This window comes from Clytia hemisphaerica, unplaced genomic scaffold, assembly GCF_902728285.1.
Source record: "Clytia hemisphaerica strain Z4C2 unplaced genomic scaffold, Clytia hemisphaerica genome assembly, whole genome shotgun sequence".
NCBI lineage: Eukaryota > Metazoa > Cnidaria > Hydrozoa > Leptothecata > Clytiidae > Clytia > Clytia hemisphaerica.
In genome coordinates, this window is record NW_027104594.1 from 233,232 (window position 1) to 249,666 (window position 16,435).

At 37.3% G+C, this 16,435-nt stretch overlaps 2 protein-coding genes across 2 annotated transcripts in view; both read left to right on the top strand.

Moving 5' to 3' along the window:
* LOC136823765 (uncharacterized) overlaps positions 1-1,848 on the top strand; it is a 56,454-nt gene extending 54,606 nt beyond the window's left edge. The window contains exons 6-7 of the mRNA XM_067079935.1: positions 107-300; positions 831-1,848. Coding sequence (XP_066936036.1) covers positions 107-300; positions 831-912 — 276 coding nt within the window. The 3' untranslated portion in view covers positions 913-1,848. The remainder of the gene's footprint in view (positions 1-106; positions 301-830) is intronic.
* A 679-nt stretch (positions 1,849-2,527) lies between these two features.
* LOC136823894 (uncharacterized) lies at positions 2,528-12,007 on the top strand. Its single transcript, XM_067080050.1, has 6 exons — positions 2,528-2,598; positions 3,497-3,654; positions 3,908-3,992; positions 8,594-8,840; positions 9,571-9,758; positions 10,781-12,007. Exons 1-6 carry the CDS (start codon positions 2,528-2,530, stop codon positions 11,661-11,663), a joined length of 1,632 nt encoding a protein of 543 aa, XP_066936151.1. The 3' UTR covers positions 11,664-12,007.
* The last annotated feature ends 4,428 nt before the right edge of the window (positions 12,008-16,435 follow it).

The window sequence follows — 16,435 nt, forward strand, 5'->3', positions numbered from 1 at the left end:
TACATTACCTACTGAGCAGCAGTTTATTGGTGCATTCACTAACTACACTGAACTGTAAATGGAAATTTACACATACATATAATAGTTTTTCTCTTTTCTCTATTAGACGGCGAAAGTTCAAGTACAGCCAACAACAGCAACTTCAAAGAAACAGACAACGAATTTAACAAAACAGTATGTTGAAGATGAAGAAAACATGAAAGAAATTCTCTCCTCTCCTGATATTCAGCACATCTTACAATCACCAAAAATTCAACAACTCTTCAATCTTTTAAGAAGCGACCCCAATAAGGCGCAAAGGTTGGTTTGTTTTAGTGATTTTATTAAATATAATGTTATAGACGTGGTTTTCTTCTTCTTATCCTGTGTAGAGGCTTTGTAACCCCCCATAGGCGGTTTTAAACCGCGTCGAACTTATCAGAGGAAGAGATTTGTAATGGTAATTTCTTCGCATGTTTCCGACGTACTTGCTCTACAGGGTGTCCGGAAAAAAGTATCGAGTTCGAACATGATTCTGAGTAGAATGTTGTTGCTTGAGTTTAACAAAATGTAAGAATGGTATACCAACATAATAATCATTTTTACACCGGTCATTATGACCGTCTCTGCTTGATGTTCAGCAACTAAAGAGACGGATCAAGGGTAACTAGAGAAATCCAGGGAAAGGAGTGGCGCCCTCCACTACCTTCGGGTAGACAGCTAGAGAAAGGGAGCCTTCGGGTCGCCCTCGACTGCGGTCGCAAACTTACTTACTTACGGTTTTGTAAATTCGGAGAAAGTCTTTATATTGGATTAGATGATCAACTTCTTATTTTTTATTTCCACTTCAGAATGTTGCAATCAGGAGATAGTGAATTTCGGCAACACGTCCAAAAGTTGATCGATGCTGGTTTGCTGCAAATGGCTCGCTGATGATACTTCCCAGCTGACACACAACGTTGTTTCAACGTTCATCTAACGTTAAATGGATGTTTTGAACATTAAATTGACGTTGAAAGAACGTTGTGTGCTAGCTGGGTTGTATTGGCAACCTGAGTTATAAATTGAGAAGTGGCTAGTTTCAAAACAGATAAATTCAGGTCAAAGTTGAATTGAATTAACTGATCCAGTCTTGCTATACCCAGTTTGCATTCAATCGATATTTGATGCTATGATTAACAGTAAATACGGTCCAGTGCTACTCGAATTACTTAACACAATTGCTGGTTGTAGAAATGTATGTACATTGACTGAAATGGTATAATATTCGAGGGATGCATTTAGGTCAATAACTGTTCGCGAAGTGAAGTTCTCTCGGAAATCGCAGAGAGAGTCAAACCCAGTGTTTTCCTATAGCAAAAAGGATATTCTCACCAACACCAAGAACAAAGACTTTTTTTGGTGCTTTCATTGGACCCAGAAAATAGCTCAACTTTGCTTTTGACAGATATTTCGTTAAAATAGACTTTGTTTTTTGCATCCCTCTCTCAGTTCCCAATGGAACCTTTTCCCAAAAGTAGGGATGAAAACTCCAATGGAGATAGAAATTCTATTATTTTCAGCTTGAAAAATCAAGTAGGGATGGTTTTTGAGTCGAATTCATTCAATAGAATTGTCAAATGAAATCAGAGTCCTTTTTCTAGTGTGGTTGAGATTGTAGGGTATTTTTCACACCTTGGACAAAATTTTGACGCGGGGTTGTCCCACTGGGTATCTTTGACATGTATTTTTCTTTATATGGTTAACTGTCAATAAATAAAAATAGGTATGATTTTATTTGGTTCATATAATTTAAATTTTCTAGAAATTGTTTATATTGTGAAATACTTTCAGTTGCTGTAAAACGCCAAGGTTAAGAAAGAATGTATCAACAGAAAATTCGATATGCTTCACTTAGTAATGTTACATAATTTAAGATTCGCTTTGTTTACTATTAAAGCCATGGCTTAGATTTGGTCTGAAATACGAGCAAACTGTCTTGAGCAAGAACAGCACTTTAGCAACAAAAACTATATGTACAAACAAAATAATTTGTACTCAATAAAATCTATTGGAGCTGTTACCCTCGAATTGAAACATAAATTTGTTTGTGAATTCTTTAAGTTTAGACAGTATAATATTTACTGCTTGAAAAATGTCTTTACATTTCAAAGAAGAAACCCCCTGTCAAAAGCTACGTTTACTTGGAAATTTAAACTAAGTTCTCTCCTCCAGGGGGTAAGTCTTGTAAACTTTCTTAGTATAATTCTAAGTTCAGAAAAAAAAAACATTTAAAATTTGCAGCATTGAAAATGTTTTTTAGATATAGACATTATATATAAACTATTCTAATTTCGGAGTTACTTGCACTGAATTTAATAATACCCCAGCTGGCACATAACGTTGTTTCAACGTTCACCTAACGTTCACAACGTCTATTTAACTTTAGATGAACGTTGAAACAACGTTGTGTGCCAGCTGGGAAATTAGAAACTCTTTTTAGATTCAATTTCAGGAAGATCTAGAATTTAATTGGAAAATCAATGGTGCAATGAGATGATGAGTAATCATGCAACTCATATTGATTTTCACTTTTGTTCTTGGCTCTGATATCTTGACTGTGGTCGGCAGTGATTGTCCGTAAGTCGAATTATTTAATCACTTTTCTCCAAATAATTGTTGCCAAACTCGTACCCGCTACAAGTTTTTCAGTATTAAATGAAATGAAGTTCATTTATTGAGAAGGAAGAAAGTTCATTTATTGAGAAGGAAGATAATTATAGCCAAACAATTTAGTCCCGGGAAGGGAGGTTACTAAGACAGATTGAGGGTACGGGTATGTGTCGCCCTTATTGGCGCCTTTTTGACTTTCAAAGTCCCTCTAAGGGTCGTAAAAATCTCATTATGTAACTTCAGTCCCCCTGAGGGTTACAAAAAAAACTCCTAAATTATCCTACTCCTATCTCACGTTAATCGTTTCGTATTTGAAATTGTGTACAGACTAATATTGTCCCTAAAAAGGCTAAGTTTTTGGGTTTTTTCTAGAGTTTTCGTATTTTGTGTTTCATTGTAAGATTTATGTTTTGATCAGGTAAAAAGAATAATTTCTTACTCCATTCGTTTAATGATAAAATTTCTTTCTTTTGTTCTCGATCTTCTTTCGGCCGAATTACGGAAACAAACAGTATATTTGTTTTTCGCCTAATGCTTTTTAAGGATTTTGCATTAACTAAGCTCTAGTTTAGACGGCTCATTTTTTGTCCTGCCTATTCCTAATTATAAATTAAAGTGAACATAAAGTTGGCTGTCTACAGTCAACATGAATTGCCCTTTTTTGACGTCAGTGCAATGTCTTCTTTCAACCCTTTTCAAGCAAATATTTTAACTGCCAACTTTGTGCCCACTTTTGGCCTACTCTAACAATTAAATAGGTAGGGCCGAAAGTCGACCATCTAAACTAGAGCTAAGGCTCACAAAACTTAATGTTTCCTATGAAAATAAAATTGTATTATTGAAAAATTATTATTTTCTTTACAAGGGACAATGATAACTTACCAAGGTTCAGGGATGCCAAGATCTCTATGGAAACGTGTTATATTCTCAACAAAAACAGTCATGATGATATGCCAGAGTATGAAGGCCAAAAGTTTATGAGCGATAAACTAATTATTCGGAAAATCAAATACGCTAAACTTGGTATGTTCTCTACGGTAATATCTTTCCAACATTTCAAACAATAATCAAGTGAAAACATTTCCACTCAAAATGAAAATCTCCCTTTAATAGACCATTTTATGAATTACGTTACGAGCAACGTTTACCTCGTTTTCAAGATATCTCTATGGTAATTTATTCCAAGAGCAGTCCATAAGAAGTTTAATTTATTTCTGAAAGTAGCACTCAGATATAATATTTACTGAAAGATTTCTACCGTGCTTCTTATTTACAGGAAATAACGAAGGTGGTCTTCGAGTAATGATCGTTGAACATCAGGATGAGCCAATCACTATCGTCGCTTTCAAAGCATCTGGCCTGTAAGTTTCCAGAATAAAAGGGGTTCTCTAAAGTCTGTTCCAAATAGACCTTTTCATAAATTACGTTACGAACATCAATTGCCTCGTTTTGATATTATTGCCATGGTGATTAACTTCCAGCAGATTTTATTAAAACTACTTCCTATTCATAAAAAAATAATTAATGTCTCAATGGACATAATCACAATGGTAATTGTTTGAATACGAGGCAAATGATGTTCGTGACGTAATTTATGAAAAGGTCTATCAGCAGTTCTAACTTTTCAAAACTTTCCTCTTGAGGAAAAAAAATTTAAAATACCTCGATGAAAAGATCATCTTGAGCGGCTCGATGTAAGCTTTTGTAGAATTTTCTTATCTGGCACCCGATGTAGAAATTTTCTTCCGACACGCTAAAGCTCTGAAGGTCGGGAAAATTTTCAACATCTGGAAGAAATACATTACGGAATTTCGCCTGACCGCGTAATTTTTTAGAAAAATGGGCCCGAGTGCAATTTGGACAGGGAAGGTGTCATGGCCGACAAAATTTGGGTCAGAAAAAACTTCAAAAGGTTTCACGAAATAAATTCAAATACAAAACTATTTGGAGAAGGAATCATGCAAAATATTATCATTCTTTTCACAAGAAGGGCATGTAGAAATACTCAAATAAGTACTTTTCCTTCTTTAAACTGATCACAGAAGCAAAAACAAAATAGAAATAACATTGTACACAAAAAAGCCTGAAAGAAGAGAAAAGTCATAATCAGCATCTATAATAACACTAAAAGAAAAACTAAAGCTATAGAAAATGAATACTAATGAACACTTTTGTGAAGTTTGATAAAGATTTTATTAAAAAAACTTCAGTTCTGGAACACTGAACTGAAGTCGGTTTGTCGGTTGTCGGCCGGTGTTAAATTTGGAGGACGGTCTAAGATAGATAACAACATGAAGGTTACTGATAAAAGCCTAAGCCCATAGGAACATACCTGCTTTATTTTCTTGGTCTTTGAATGGTATAAATTTGAGAAAGTGCAGAAAAAATCTAGCCATCAAAACAAACAAAAACAAAAGTTTGATTATCAACTTTTCTGTGGTAGAAAACACATTTTTTGGGTTGGTGCACATACAGAAATTACACTGGATACTAAAACTAATATTCAGGGAGTGATAAGTACAGTTAAACTACAAAAAATCCATCAAAAGAAACCAAAAACAACCATAACAGCACACATTTTTTGAAAATTACATCAGCCATGTTGTTTGTAATTTTTGCCGACATACTCATGACGTGGTAACTAACGAAGTGATTTGACGGTCTTTTGAGGCCCAGACTCAAAAAACAATTTTGAGCGTTCAGCACGGCCCCCAAAATGAGGCAAACATGTGTCGCACATCAATGGATGACTACTATTTCTCTCGATGGTATATGGCCCGCTCCTTAGAGCTTTAGCGTGGCGGCCGCCAATACGCCATCGGAATATCAGATAAAGAATTTTCTAGAAGTTACTCTCGGGTACCTAATAATAATAATAATAATAATATTGTTTTACAAATTCGCAGGCCACCGTGCGGACACATGGGCCTCTATGAATCGCTCATACATTTTGGGTTAATTATTTACATTGTTATAATATAGACAGGTATGCAACAATAGTGACACTTTCAATCATATTCAAACTTTTTAGCTTTCCAGGCCACACTAAGGGTCTCTTTAAATTCTTCCACTGAGGATGAGTTGACTACTTTTGAAGGCAAACTATTCCACTGCTTAATGCCCCGATAGTATAGGGAGTTACTTGCGGACCGCGAACACCATCGTTCCCAAGACTACAATTCGAGTCGTGCGTTCTCATAGGTCTCCCTCGCTGGTTACATTTTCTTAGGAGCAAGATTTGTCATAGTAGTTAGATGTTTAAAGACTCACCAGTGCACTTACCTCGCGTCTGTATTTTAGACTAGTTATTCCGATTCTTTGCATTCGATTTTCATAGCTTAGCTGTCCACATGTCTCAACTGTTTTAGATGCGCGTCGCTGAACACCTTCTATCAATCTCGCGTGTTTTTTCAGTTTTGGTGACCAGATAACTTGGGCGTATTCTAAGTGTGGTCTGACAAATGTTACGTACAGTTTTCGAAACAGTTCTGGAGTGAGGTACGTGAAGGTCCGCCTGATAAGACCAGCCATTGAATTAGCTTTTTTCACCTGATTTGATATGTGTTGGCAAAGGACGATTCTTATCGATGATAACACCAAGATCTTTTTCGAATGATACACGTTCAGGGATTTTATCCCTAGTGTGTATTCGTGTACCTGTTGATATTTTGCTTTCCTGGGCTAGACATGACATTTGTTAGGATGAAAAGTTAAAAGCCATGTTTCGGACCACTTTTGTAGTTGGTTAATATCGTTTTGTATTACTAGTGCATCCTCAACTGATTCCACTTTATTGACGAGTTTGGTGTCGTCAGCAAAAAGGAATAATTTTGACTTAACGGAATCTGGTATCGATTGATAAATAAACGAAAAGGGTAGGCCCTAGACACTACCTTGAGGTACTCCACTGAGCACTGCTTTTTGCACCGATTCAACTCCGTTTACTTTGACAATCTGGGATCGATCCTTCAGGAAGTCTTTGATCCATTCAAGCAACTTGTTTTTTATCCCATATGCTTCTAGTTTGATTAGGAGACGTTGATGAGGAACTGAGTCGAATGCTTTTGCAAAGTCAAAGTATATTGCGTCTACGGCTTTACCGTTTCCAGTATCTTCGGTGCAAGCATCTAGGTAGTTTAGTAATTGTGTTACAGTTGACCGGCGGTTGATGAAGCCATGTGTTTGCTAGATAGTTTCTCTTGATCACGATATGTCATAATATGGTTTTCAAATCTTTTCCATTATTCGGCAAACTATAGATGTTAAACTAATCGGACGATAATTTTCTGCTATGTTTTTGTTTCCTTTTTTATAGACAGGTGATACGTTTGCAAGCTTCCAGTCCTTCGGAAGACAACTCTCATTGAAAGATTTTGTCATTATCAGGAAAATCGGTCTGCGATTATTCAGCAATCCTTGAGCATCCTTGGGTGAAGCTCTGGGCCGAGGGATTTATTTGGATTTAACTTTTTAGTTTTCCCTTATAGTTTCAGTGAGTATGTTGATCTCAACTTCTTATCCGTCCTAGCAAATTCAGGGCTCCTCGAGTGGCTCACGTGTAAAAACTGCAGAATTGGTTCTGGAGAATGTCGCTTTTACTTTTATCGTCAACTTAATGGAGTTTTCGTCATTTGGATTCTCAAGCAGAGGGTGGATTCCAGATCTTGCTTTAAGGTTGCTACGTATGTATTTCCAGAATCTTTTTGGGTTTGTTTTGGACTGTTCGCTGATCTTTTTCTCGAATTCTCTTTTGGATCGAGTCAGGGCTCTTTTGGCGATATTACGGCTTATTACATACTCTCTTCTATATCTTTCAGTGTCTTCATCATGTAGAGAGTTGATCCATTTTCTATGTGCTTTTCGTTTCTCATTAATTAGGTAACAAGTGTTTGGATTTAATGGGCATTGCCTTTTTGATCTTTTGACAAGTCTTTGTTGTTTTGTGGAGTTGGCAATAAAGTTTCGGAGCTCAATCATTTGCTTTAGGACAGGTCCAGCTTCATTTACATTTAATTCTACTGCTGTGAAGTTGGTGGACCGTTCATTTGGCTCAGATGGGTTCGGCTAGGTGGTAGTTAGCTTTGTTATATTATATCTATTTAGTATCCTTGAGAGTGAAGTATCCATAGAATTTGAAAAAGAGGACCTATGATCACTGAGATGGATGGGCAATATTTTATCTCAGAGACTTGGTTTTTTCCCCTGCAGGATGAGATCGAGTGTCGATGGCCTATCGGTTCACGTCGGGTGTGTTCGAGGCATGTTGGTATAAAAAGAGTCTCTTAGAGCATCGAGAAATCTTTCCTCGTTGCTATCTTCTTCGCATGGGGAAGACCAATGTTTCCAATCGATCTTTCCGTAGTTAAAGTCTCCTACGAGACATAGGTGAGTGTATTTTGGGTTTAAGCAGAGATCTCTTATGAGCTTGTTCATGTTGTTGTTATTTTCATCGTAGTAGATAATGAGCGGGGAGTTTAGAATAAGCGTGGTGTGTGGGAAAATTCTAAAAACTTAATAAGCAAGGGGTTTGAATAAAAATGTCCTGGGTGGAAAATTTTTGAAAAGGAGGCTTATACATCAGAATAAGGGCAAACATCCCAAAAATTAATAAGCGGGGAGGGGGATTGGAATAAGATGTACTGGGTGAAGAGTTTTCGAAAAATTGATTATCGGGCCACGGGGGGACGCTTTTTAGGTTGGTACCCGAGAGTAAAAGTTAAGGCGAAAAATGTTTTCTGGAACTTTAAACTCCGTTGATTTCAAATACGTATTCCGTTTTTATTCCTTTTGAAGATACACAGGTCCAGTCAGGCGGTGATGGAATACTCGAAATAGACCTACTGTGAGGGACTAAACCTTAAAATGATATGAAAGTCTGAAGTTTTCCTTTAACACTTTAGTCATGATGATGATGATTTACTAAATCATCACTTATTTTCTTGTTTTCTTCTCTCATAAATAGTCGTGAAAGAGATTTGAAACAGCGTAAAAATATTTTCCGACTAGAAGATTTGCAGACATCACAACTTTCATTAGAGGGATACCGTTTTACAGTTATTTCGTATTTTGCCAACGCTTTGGATGTCTTGTATCATCAGAATTGGATGAGATTGTTGCAAGATCCTACCAGGAAATACATTATCACCGGTTACTCGTTAGGAGGTGGAATTGCTTCGCTTTTTGCACTGAAAACTAAACTTCTCAAAGACGTAAGTATCTTCAGCTGGCACGCAACGCTGTTTTAACGTTCATCTAACGTTATATGAGCGTTAGAGACTTCAGATGGACGTTGTTTTGTGCCAGATAAAAAATAAACTTCGCAAAGACGTAAGTATTGATACTCTTCAGCTGATGGCACGCAATGTTGTTTTAACGTTCATCTAGCGTTATATGAACGTTACCTTGTTTGGTGCCAGCTAAAAAATAAACCTCGCAAAGACGTACGTATTGATATCTCCATTTATGTTATTCATGACGTAAGGTTTTCTACGGAAACGCCTCGCTTTTTGTCAGTAGTGGAAAATTATAAACAATTTACCTTGGCTTAGGTTTGCTCCTACCAAAAAAATTCAGAGTGTTCCATAGAAAAGTTCACGTCAAGAATATCATAGATATTGTGCAAGCACGGGGATATTGCAACGACCTATTACCTTTGACCACTTGAGCCCAGGACTCGAGTATTCGACTGAGAATCGAACTTACGAAGTTTGCATCGCCATTACAACGTTTCTAATAAATGAACCGCTGCTTATTCTGATTGTGAATTAAAAAAGTGGGCAATGTCTTCTTTCAATCTTTTCCGAGCAAAGATTTTAACTGCCAACTTTGTGCCCACTTTCTGCCTACTCTAACAATTACAATAGGCAGGGCAGAAAGTCGGCCGTCTAAACTAGAGCTTAACTCTTATAAAAAATGTATGTAATATTTCTTATCCCAAAGACATCAATATGGTCGAACGATCAATCGTTACTGATCACTTTCGGACAACCTCGTATCGGAGATGAATACTTTGCTTCATTGCATGAAGAGCAGATTTCCGAATGGAAAAAATATCGTTTTATCGTACGAACAGATCCAGTCACTGATTTACCGAGAAAAATTGGCAATAATTTTGTACACCATTCAAGGTAAGCTAATGGATTTGAACTGTCGTTGTTGTATTATTAAAGGAAAATCATTTTTAAAATGAATTTTCTGTGTTTTTGAAGGAAAATCTATTTCTTCAATAATTTCTATAATTCTGAAGAAAAATCCCGTAAAATCCATTTTTACAAAAATTTCCGGTATTTCTGAAGAAAATTACTTTAGTTAAGTATCATCCCTTTCTTTGAATAGTTTTCAGTGATTCTGAAGGAAAATAACTTTCTACGTTTTCTGTATTTTTGTTTTATAAAGTGTCTTTTGATTCAAAGTTTTGTATATTTTTTAAGGAAAATATTCTAAAAGTGGATGGAAGAACTGTTACTTCTATTTGGTAGACTCTGTCCAAGCTCTTTTAACGATTTTAAAATGTCTTAATGACTTTTTTATACTCATCATTTCACACCAAATGTATACTCATCAGCGAGTTTTATCGTATTTGCACTTTAGAGAATGGTGGAGTGATTAAATGCGATTTGGAATACCCCACTGTTCTAACCTGCAAGATCCAGGCCGGTACCAGACCTCATTCAATCTAGTCTGAATTGCAGACCTCAATATATATACTACCTATATAGAACCCTTTTGGCTAGAGGATGAGATGAAGCCTACAGTCTCTATCAGGATCTAAACAAATCAGAAGAGACTTTGCTGAAAAACACGGATATGTAAACTCGTTATTGATTACAAAAGGCAAAATTTTATGGTGATTGGGCTATTCCAGAAATAGTCTGTACCCATTATCTTCAGGGCGTGACGTCCAAGGTGGTCTGGAAAATAAAAGTCCAAGGGGGTTTTTCGAGTGTAAAAATCCAGGGCGGTCAGTAAAATGAGGTTGAAAATCCAGGGTGGTCAGTGAAACGAGGTCGAAAATCCAGGGTAGTCTCCTTTCAGGATCTAAACAAATCAGAAGCTAAGAGACTTTGCTGAAAAATACGAATATGTAAACTGGTTATTGATTACAAAAGGCAAAATTTGATTGTGATTTCGCACATTCTTTTCGTTTTAGGGGAGTGCATGTATGGGATGACGTAGGAATACCTGGCGGAACGCTTGGCAAAAAGAAAAGAAAAAGAAAATCTTTATCAATTTTGCAGAGATCTTCACGAGCGGTACGACGTCACAGAAGTAACGGTGGATTATCTGATTTTGAAAATACTTTAAATATCGACAACAAAGATTTAGAATTACCAAGAAAGAATATTGTTACTAAGAATCAAAGTTCAATTATTGGTAGCATAAGCAGCAATATCATTAACCAGGTCAGCGATGAAGGCAAATCTTTCAATAATCCTGTAGCTAAAGAACAGCGACCTACAGTGATATCAAATCTTAACAACAATGCAAATTTAAAACCTACTAAAACAGAACACTCGAAACCTCTAATTGAATATAACCATCGCGATTATGTAGAAAATTTACATACATTAACAGAATCAAACACCAGACAAGAAATCACCGATTCGACAGCTCTGGAAAACTCCAATAAAGAGCATGCACCATGTATCACTGAAAACGAGGAGTTATCGCCAGGTGCTTCAGAAGCTGACACAAGAAACAATAACTCAACAGCAAACTGTGATAAACGATTTTTTGGTGCTATTTTCGACAATACGCCCCCGCCCGTAATATGGGAGGTATGTACTAAAGGTGAAGATGCTAAATGTTTATCAGGCGGATCTAATACAATTTTAGATGCCAGTGATCACAGACTTCAAGATTATTATGAGCGGATAACGAATGTACCGAACTTTTTCATAGGCTCTGATGGTACAAAGTATGTTACGCTGAGAACAGCTATTCGTAAAACCTGTCAAGCTCAAACAAGATCTCATAAAGCAAGAGACAATTGGAAGAAATTAACAGGTGCAAGAGGAGGTGCGTTTGGATAAATCCCATGTAAAACATGCGTAAAGTGAGAGTTTTGATGGAAGGAATACGAAACCCACTTATCTCTCTCTGATCTGCATGTTTTTCTTGCGATTGAAAAAAAATCTCTCCTCTTTTAAACCATCGAACTGTATTCATTTTGTTTATATTTGCGTACGTGTACTTTGTAAATAGGGATTTGCTGTATTACCTAGTGATGGAAAAAACCTTTGTAGCAACTAAGGCAAAATCGGATACGGGATCCACTCTACCTTTTAACCTCGTAACTCCTAGGAAGTTATAATATTGTAAGCACAGTAATGCCAAGTTTAAAGTTTCTTATTATATATTTCTCCTTCCAACTAACTAGAACGAACTACCATCTGACAAAGTATGACAAACAGGGCGTCTTATATAAAATATAACATGTGCGTGAACAGTGAATAATATAACTATTGTGTCGATGATGTCTCGGGCTCGATTCTTCATTCCTGATCACAATACAGAAGTTACAACATAAAGTAATTAGTAATATCATTAGTAATTAGGATCACCTACAGATTTTGTGTTCTGTCATCTGTCCTAGTTGCCGTCTTTGTACTTCCTGCTCGATTGGGCACTCATATGGTCCGCAACCCACGGCATGTGGCCACCCGTAAGGACTTAAGGGTTTGTTTGACTTTAGCAAAATAAGATATGCAATTAAACTTACACTTGTGATGTAAGGGTGAGAAACGTTTAAACTTACAATGGTGATGTAAGGGTGAAAAACGTTCGGTAAAATGCACTGTAAGAGTACCTTTTCACTGCTAAAGAGCTCCACTGTAAGGGTCCGATTTTAAAAGCCAATTTTTTGGCGGCACATGCCGTCGTTTAAAAATCGAGTGCCCTCGGACCTTCTGTTTGCCACTGTGGCTCCAGTATACCCTAAAGAACATTTGTGCCAATTCTCAGCTTGATGGCAATTTTGTCCAGGCTAATTCTACCTGACTACCAGTCGGAACCACTACATAGAAATGGCAACTATTGCCTTAACGGGAAATATATCCCGAACGGGAAGGTGAAAAACTTCCCGAAATGGATAGAGTTTCCGAATCAGGAAGTTGACCAGTATCCCGATCGGGAATGTGACCTCTGCGCACTCCGGAAATGGTTGTGGAAGGTAAATAACTGATGTCTATTGTAAAAGAGGGTAAATAAATACCTTTCACCGGGTAGTTAAGAAATCCACCGGGTAATCACTTCTTAATTCTACTTTCCCCATTCCTAAATAAAAACTTCCCGATTTGGAAACTTCTTCTCGATCGGGAAACAAAAATGTGCTTTGTTTACAAAAATTCAACTTCCCGTTCGGGAACAATGAAAAGTTCTTGATCAAAACGGGAAACAGAAAAGTGATGAAATTTTCAACCTGGAAACAGTTTCCTTTTTTGGTTATTTTCACCTTCCCGTTCGGGATATATTTCCCGTAAGGCAATAGTTGCCATATCTATGTAGTGGTTCCGACTGACTACTACAGCACATTGAGTTTCAAGCCCGAAGGGCTAGAGGTCAATCTCTAACCTTTCTCAGGCAAGAAAAATTGAAGCCTTAAAATATGTGCCGTATTTTTGATGACGGATTGAATCTAGCAATTCCTTTGTTTTCGAGTGATATTTTTTTCGAAATTTAGCGGTAAATTTTAGTTTCAATCTGTCATTTGTGTAAAAACCAGGCGGGTCGCTCAAGACCGCGCAACTTTGGTAGGATTTGTTGGCTTCAAATCCTACCAAAGAGATTGACCTCTAGCCCTTCGGGCTTGAAACTCAATGCTACAGCACCTCTGTATATGTAGAAAACCTACCCGGAACCTTTGCTTTTTTGGGGCGCCAAGTCCCGGCGGTGCACCCTCCTCTCACCGCCATCCGCCCTTCAAAGTTCAAGAAGTTTGAAAACGTTGAAAATCGACCAGTCGGGTCTAGTTGTAAAATCTAACAGCACGATTGCAACTTCCGTATATTTTTTAGCCGAGCTTAAGATGTATTAAAGCTGCTCCCGACTAGACAAAACACATGGGGGACCAGTAGCAAAACAGAAAGTTCACCGACATTCGAAGAAACAACCAGAACAACCACAACCAATGGCTTTTATTTGAGCTATTTTATATATAGTTAAGTATTATATAGTTTTATATTCAGCACACACTACACTAAATTCCCAAGTGCAGCAATACCATTCATTGATGCAATGCTTTGTGGATGGTTTGCAAACGATGATATCCATCCATCCTCCCCTCTCCAATCTGGAAAGTAAGGCATGTACGCCAGATATCTCCGGCGCAGACTTTGGATTTACTCAAAGGCTACGCCAAGAAATCTCCGGTGAAATATTCTCTTCTTTCCAGACTGGTCCCCTCTCCAGGGATGCAAGTCAAATTTTTCAATCTGCGGAATAAGACTGTAAGACAGGGGTTCAGTTATTATCAGTTAGGCTAGGGTTAGGTAGGGTCATAGCTTAACTTAGACTTTTTTTAATTTTTAGGACCGTAGTTGTAGTAAGGAATCTTCTTTTGTTGTAGGGGCGGCCTGTGCAGCATCTAATAACATGAAAACCAGAATATGTCTTCAATGGGAATCAAAACTATAAAGTGCACTTACAAACATCAATTTGTCAGATCTAACAAAATTAATAACCGCACTGTCATCATTGACAATAAAACAAACGATTTTCTGTCAAGAGCCTTGTAAACATTCCAACAACTTCCATCGAAATGATCTATCACAGCTCAGTCTACCATTTTTAGCGCGGTCCGAGGATTGAGCCGAGAACGCTCCGTGAACTCCTGCGCAGGTGAAAAACTTCAATCTGTCAATCATTTTCTCAAGCGAAGAGTACGCGAAGCGATTCTAGCTTTACGATAGTGCCGCGGGTCATCAATGGATAGTATTCAATTATCATTATCCCTATATTTTCATTCCTAGAACTTTTGCAAAAAAAAGGAAAAATAGAAAAGTTGTATTTTTTACTGCTCTATTCACATAGGTACTGAATTTGAAAGATCTTCTATGTGGCGTTTTTTTGCAAACTTCAAAAAACTGATTTTTGTCCCGCCTTTGCGGAACTTTGGCTTAAGTGCTTGAGTGCAGCATAGGGTACAAAGTCCAAACATGCGTTTCCCGTAATTTTTGTGTGAAGAGTTAGGTCTATACTGTGTGTAGGGTGACATTTTTCTATGTTTCACTTTTTTGCACCTATTCTTCAAAATAAAAATATTCAAGATTTTAGGTTCTTCTTTTATTCAATGATTTTTCACGGCACTTTTTTTTTTTCTATTTCTATTATGGTTGAGTTACAGGAGGCTCTGGGAGCCCATTCTTGCAACCATAGATGCTTTGAGTAAGCATCCCGTCAGCACCTTGAACTGACTACCCAATTCCCCTCACATGGCATGGGTTGACCCGGGGGAAGGTTTGTTCACTTGCCAAGTGAACCGATGTGAGTGGGAATCGAACCTTGGTCGCCTGTACAGGAATCAAGGTTGATGTCCACTATACCAGTTAGGGAAACCATCCAGGATCCTGCCATTCTATAAACCAGCAAAAACTAAATGACACTTGTAAACTTAAGTTTCTTACCATTTCCCATCGAAAACAACCAAAAACATTGCTACTTCCCAAAGCCGGAGACCAAAACAAATCATCTTCCAAGATTATGGCGCCCTTTTGGATCTATTGTTAAGACCATCTAAAATGGTGGAAAGAGTTGCGGAAAGACAGAGGCGCCCGCTGCTTCAATGGGTGGTAACGTCAAAACGCCCAATATGATCTTCCAACAGAAGGCGAGTTAGTTGCCGCGTGAGTTACGTCACGCACTCCACCTCAGCGCACAAAGAACGGTGTTTCAGTGAATATCAATAATTATAAGAATATCTTATGTGCTTAACTTCAGTAAACCTCGAGTGCTTCAATGAAGATGAAGAAGGTAAGAAGATAAAAAATGCGCTGGATAATTTTCATTATAATAGTTTGGTCAATCATTGCTGAAAGTTTGAAAAAGTTTTTCCGACGCGAAAAAAAATTTCAGCCAATTAAAGCACAGTGTGCTTATACTTACTTTGTTTGCTACATCGTCTAGGCTAAAAAAAGTGAGAAAAGACACGAACGCCTTATTTTAATGAGTGTTGTTATGATTTTTTTGATTGCGACCGCGTACAGGAACTCGCCAAATGTTCCTAACTGTATACCACAACGCCATGGTTGACAATCTAACTCTTGCATCAAATTCCCGCTTTCTTCAGTAAATTGAAGATGAGAAAAAGCCTAAGCCGTGGATCACGGATAGAAACAAATATATGACAGTGTAGCTGGAACCTCGATATTCCAGGATTAGAAAAAGCTATACCTGTTATCTTTTTTCTTTAAAGAATTAACAAGCCATCAACATCGATAAATTACACACATTTCCTCAGAAACTTTTAAGATTATCTGCCATTATGACTTTCATGAAGCCGTTCCGAAATTAACCAATCCGGTTAGGTATCGGAATTCCTGGGAGTTCTTTTCCGAGATTTGTAAAATAGCTAAGTCAGCAAAAAAACTTTTCCCGGGGGTTTGAGGAATAAACCAGAACTGTTATCATTTGTTTTTTATTTAACCATAAATTTAAATGTGCGCTCAAAAATATTTAAACGAATTAGTTAAAGATTTTCAATATCTCTTAGAAAATAAACACTTACAGAACGAGATAGTTTATCATTTAGATACCCTCGTGTTTGGACCATTCTATCGTGGGCGCAAAATAGGGCGGAAACTAAGTA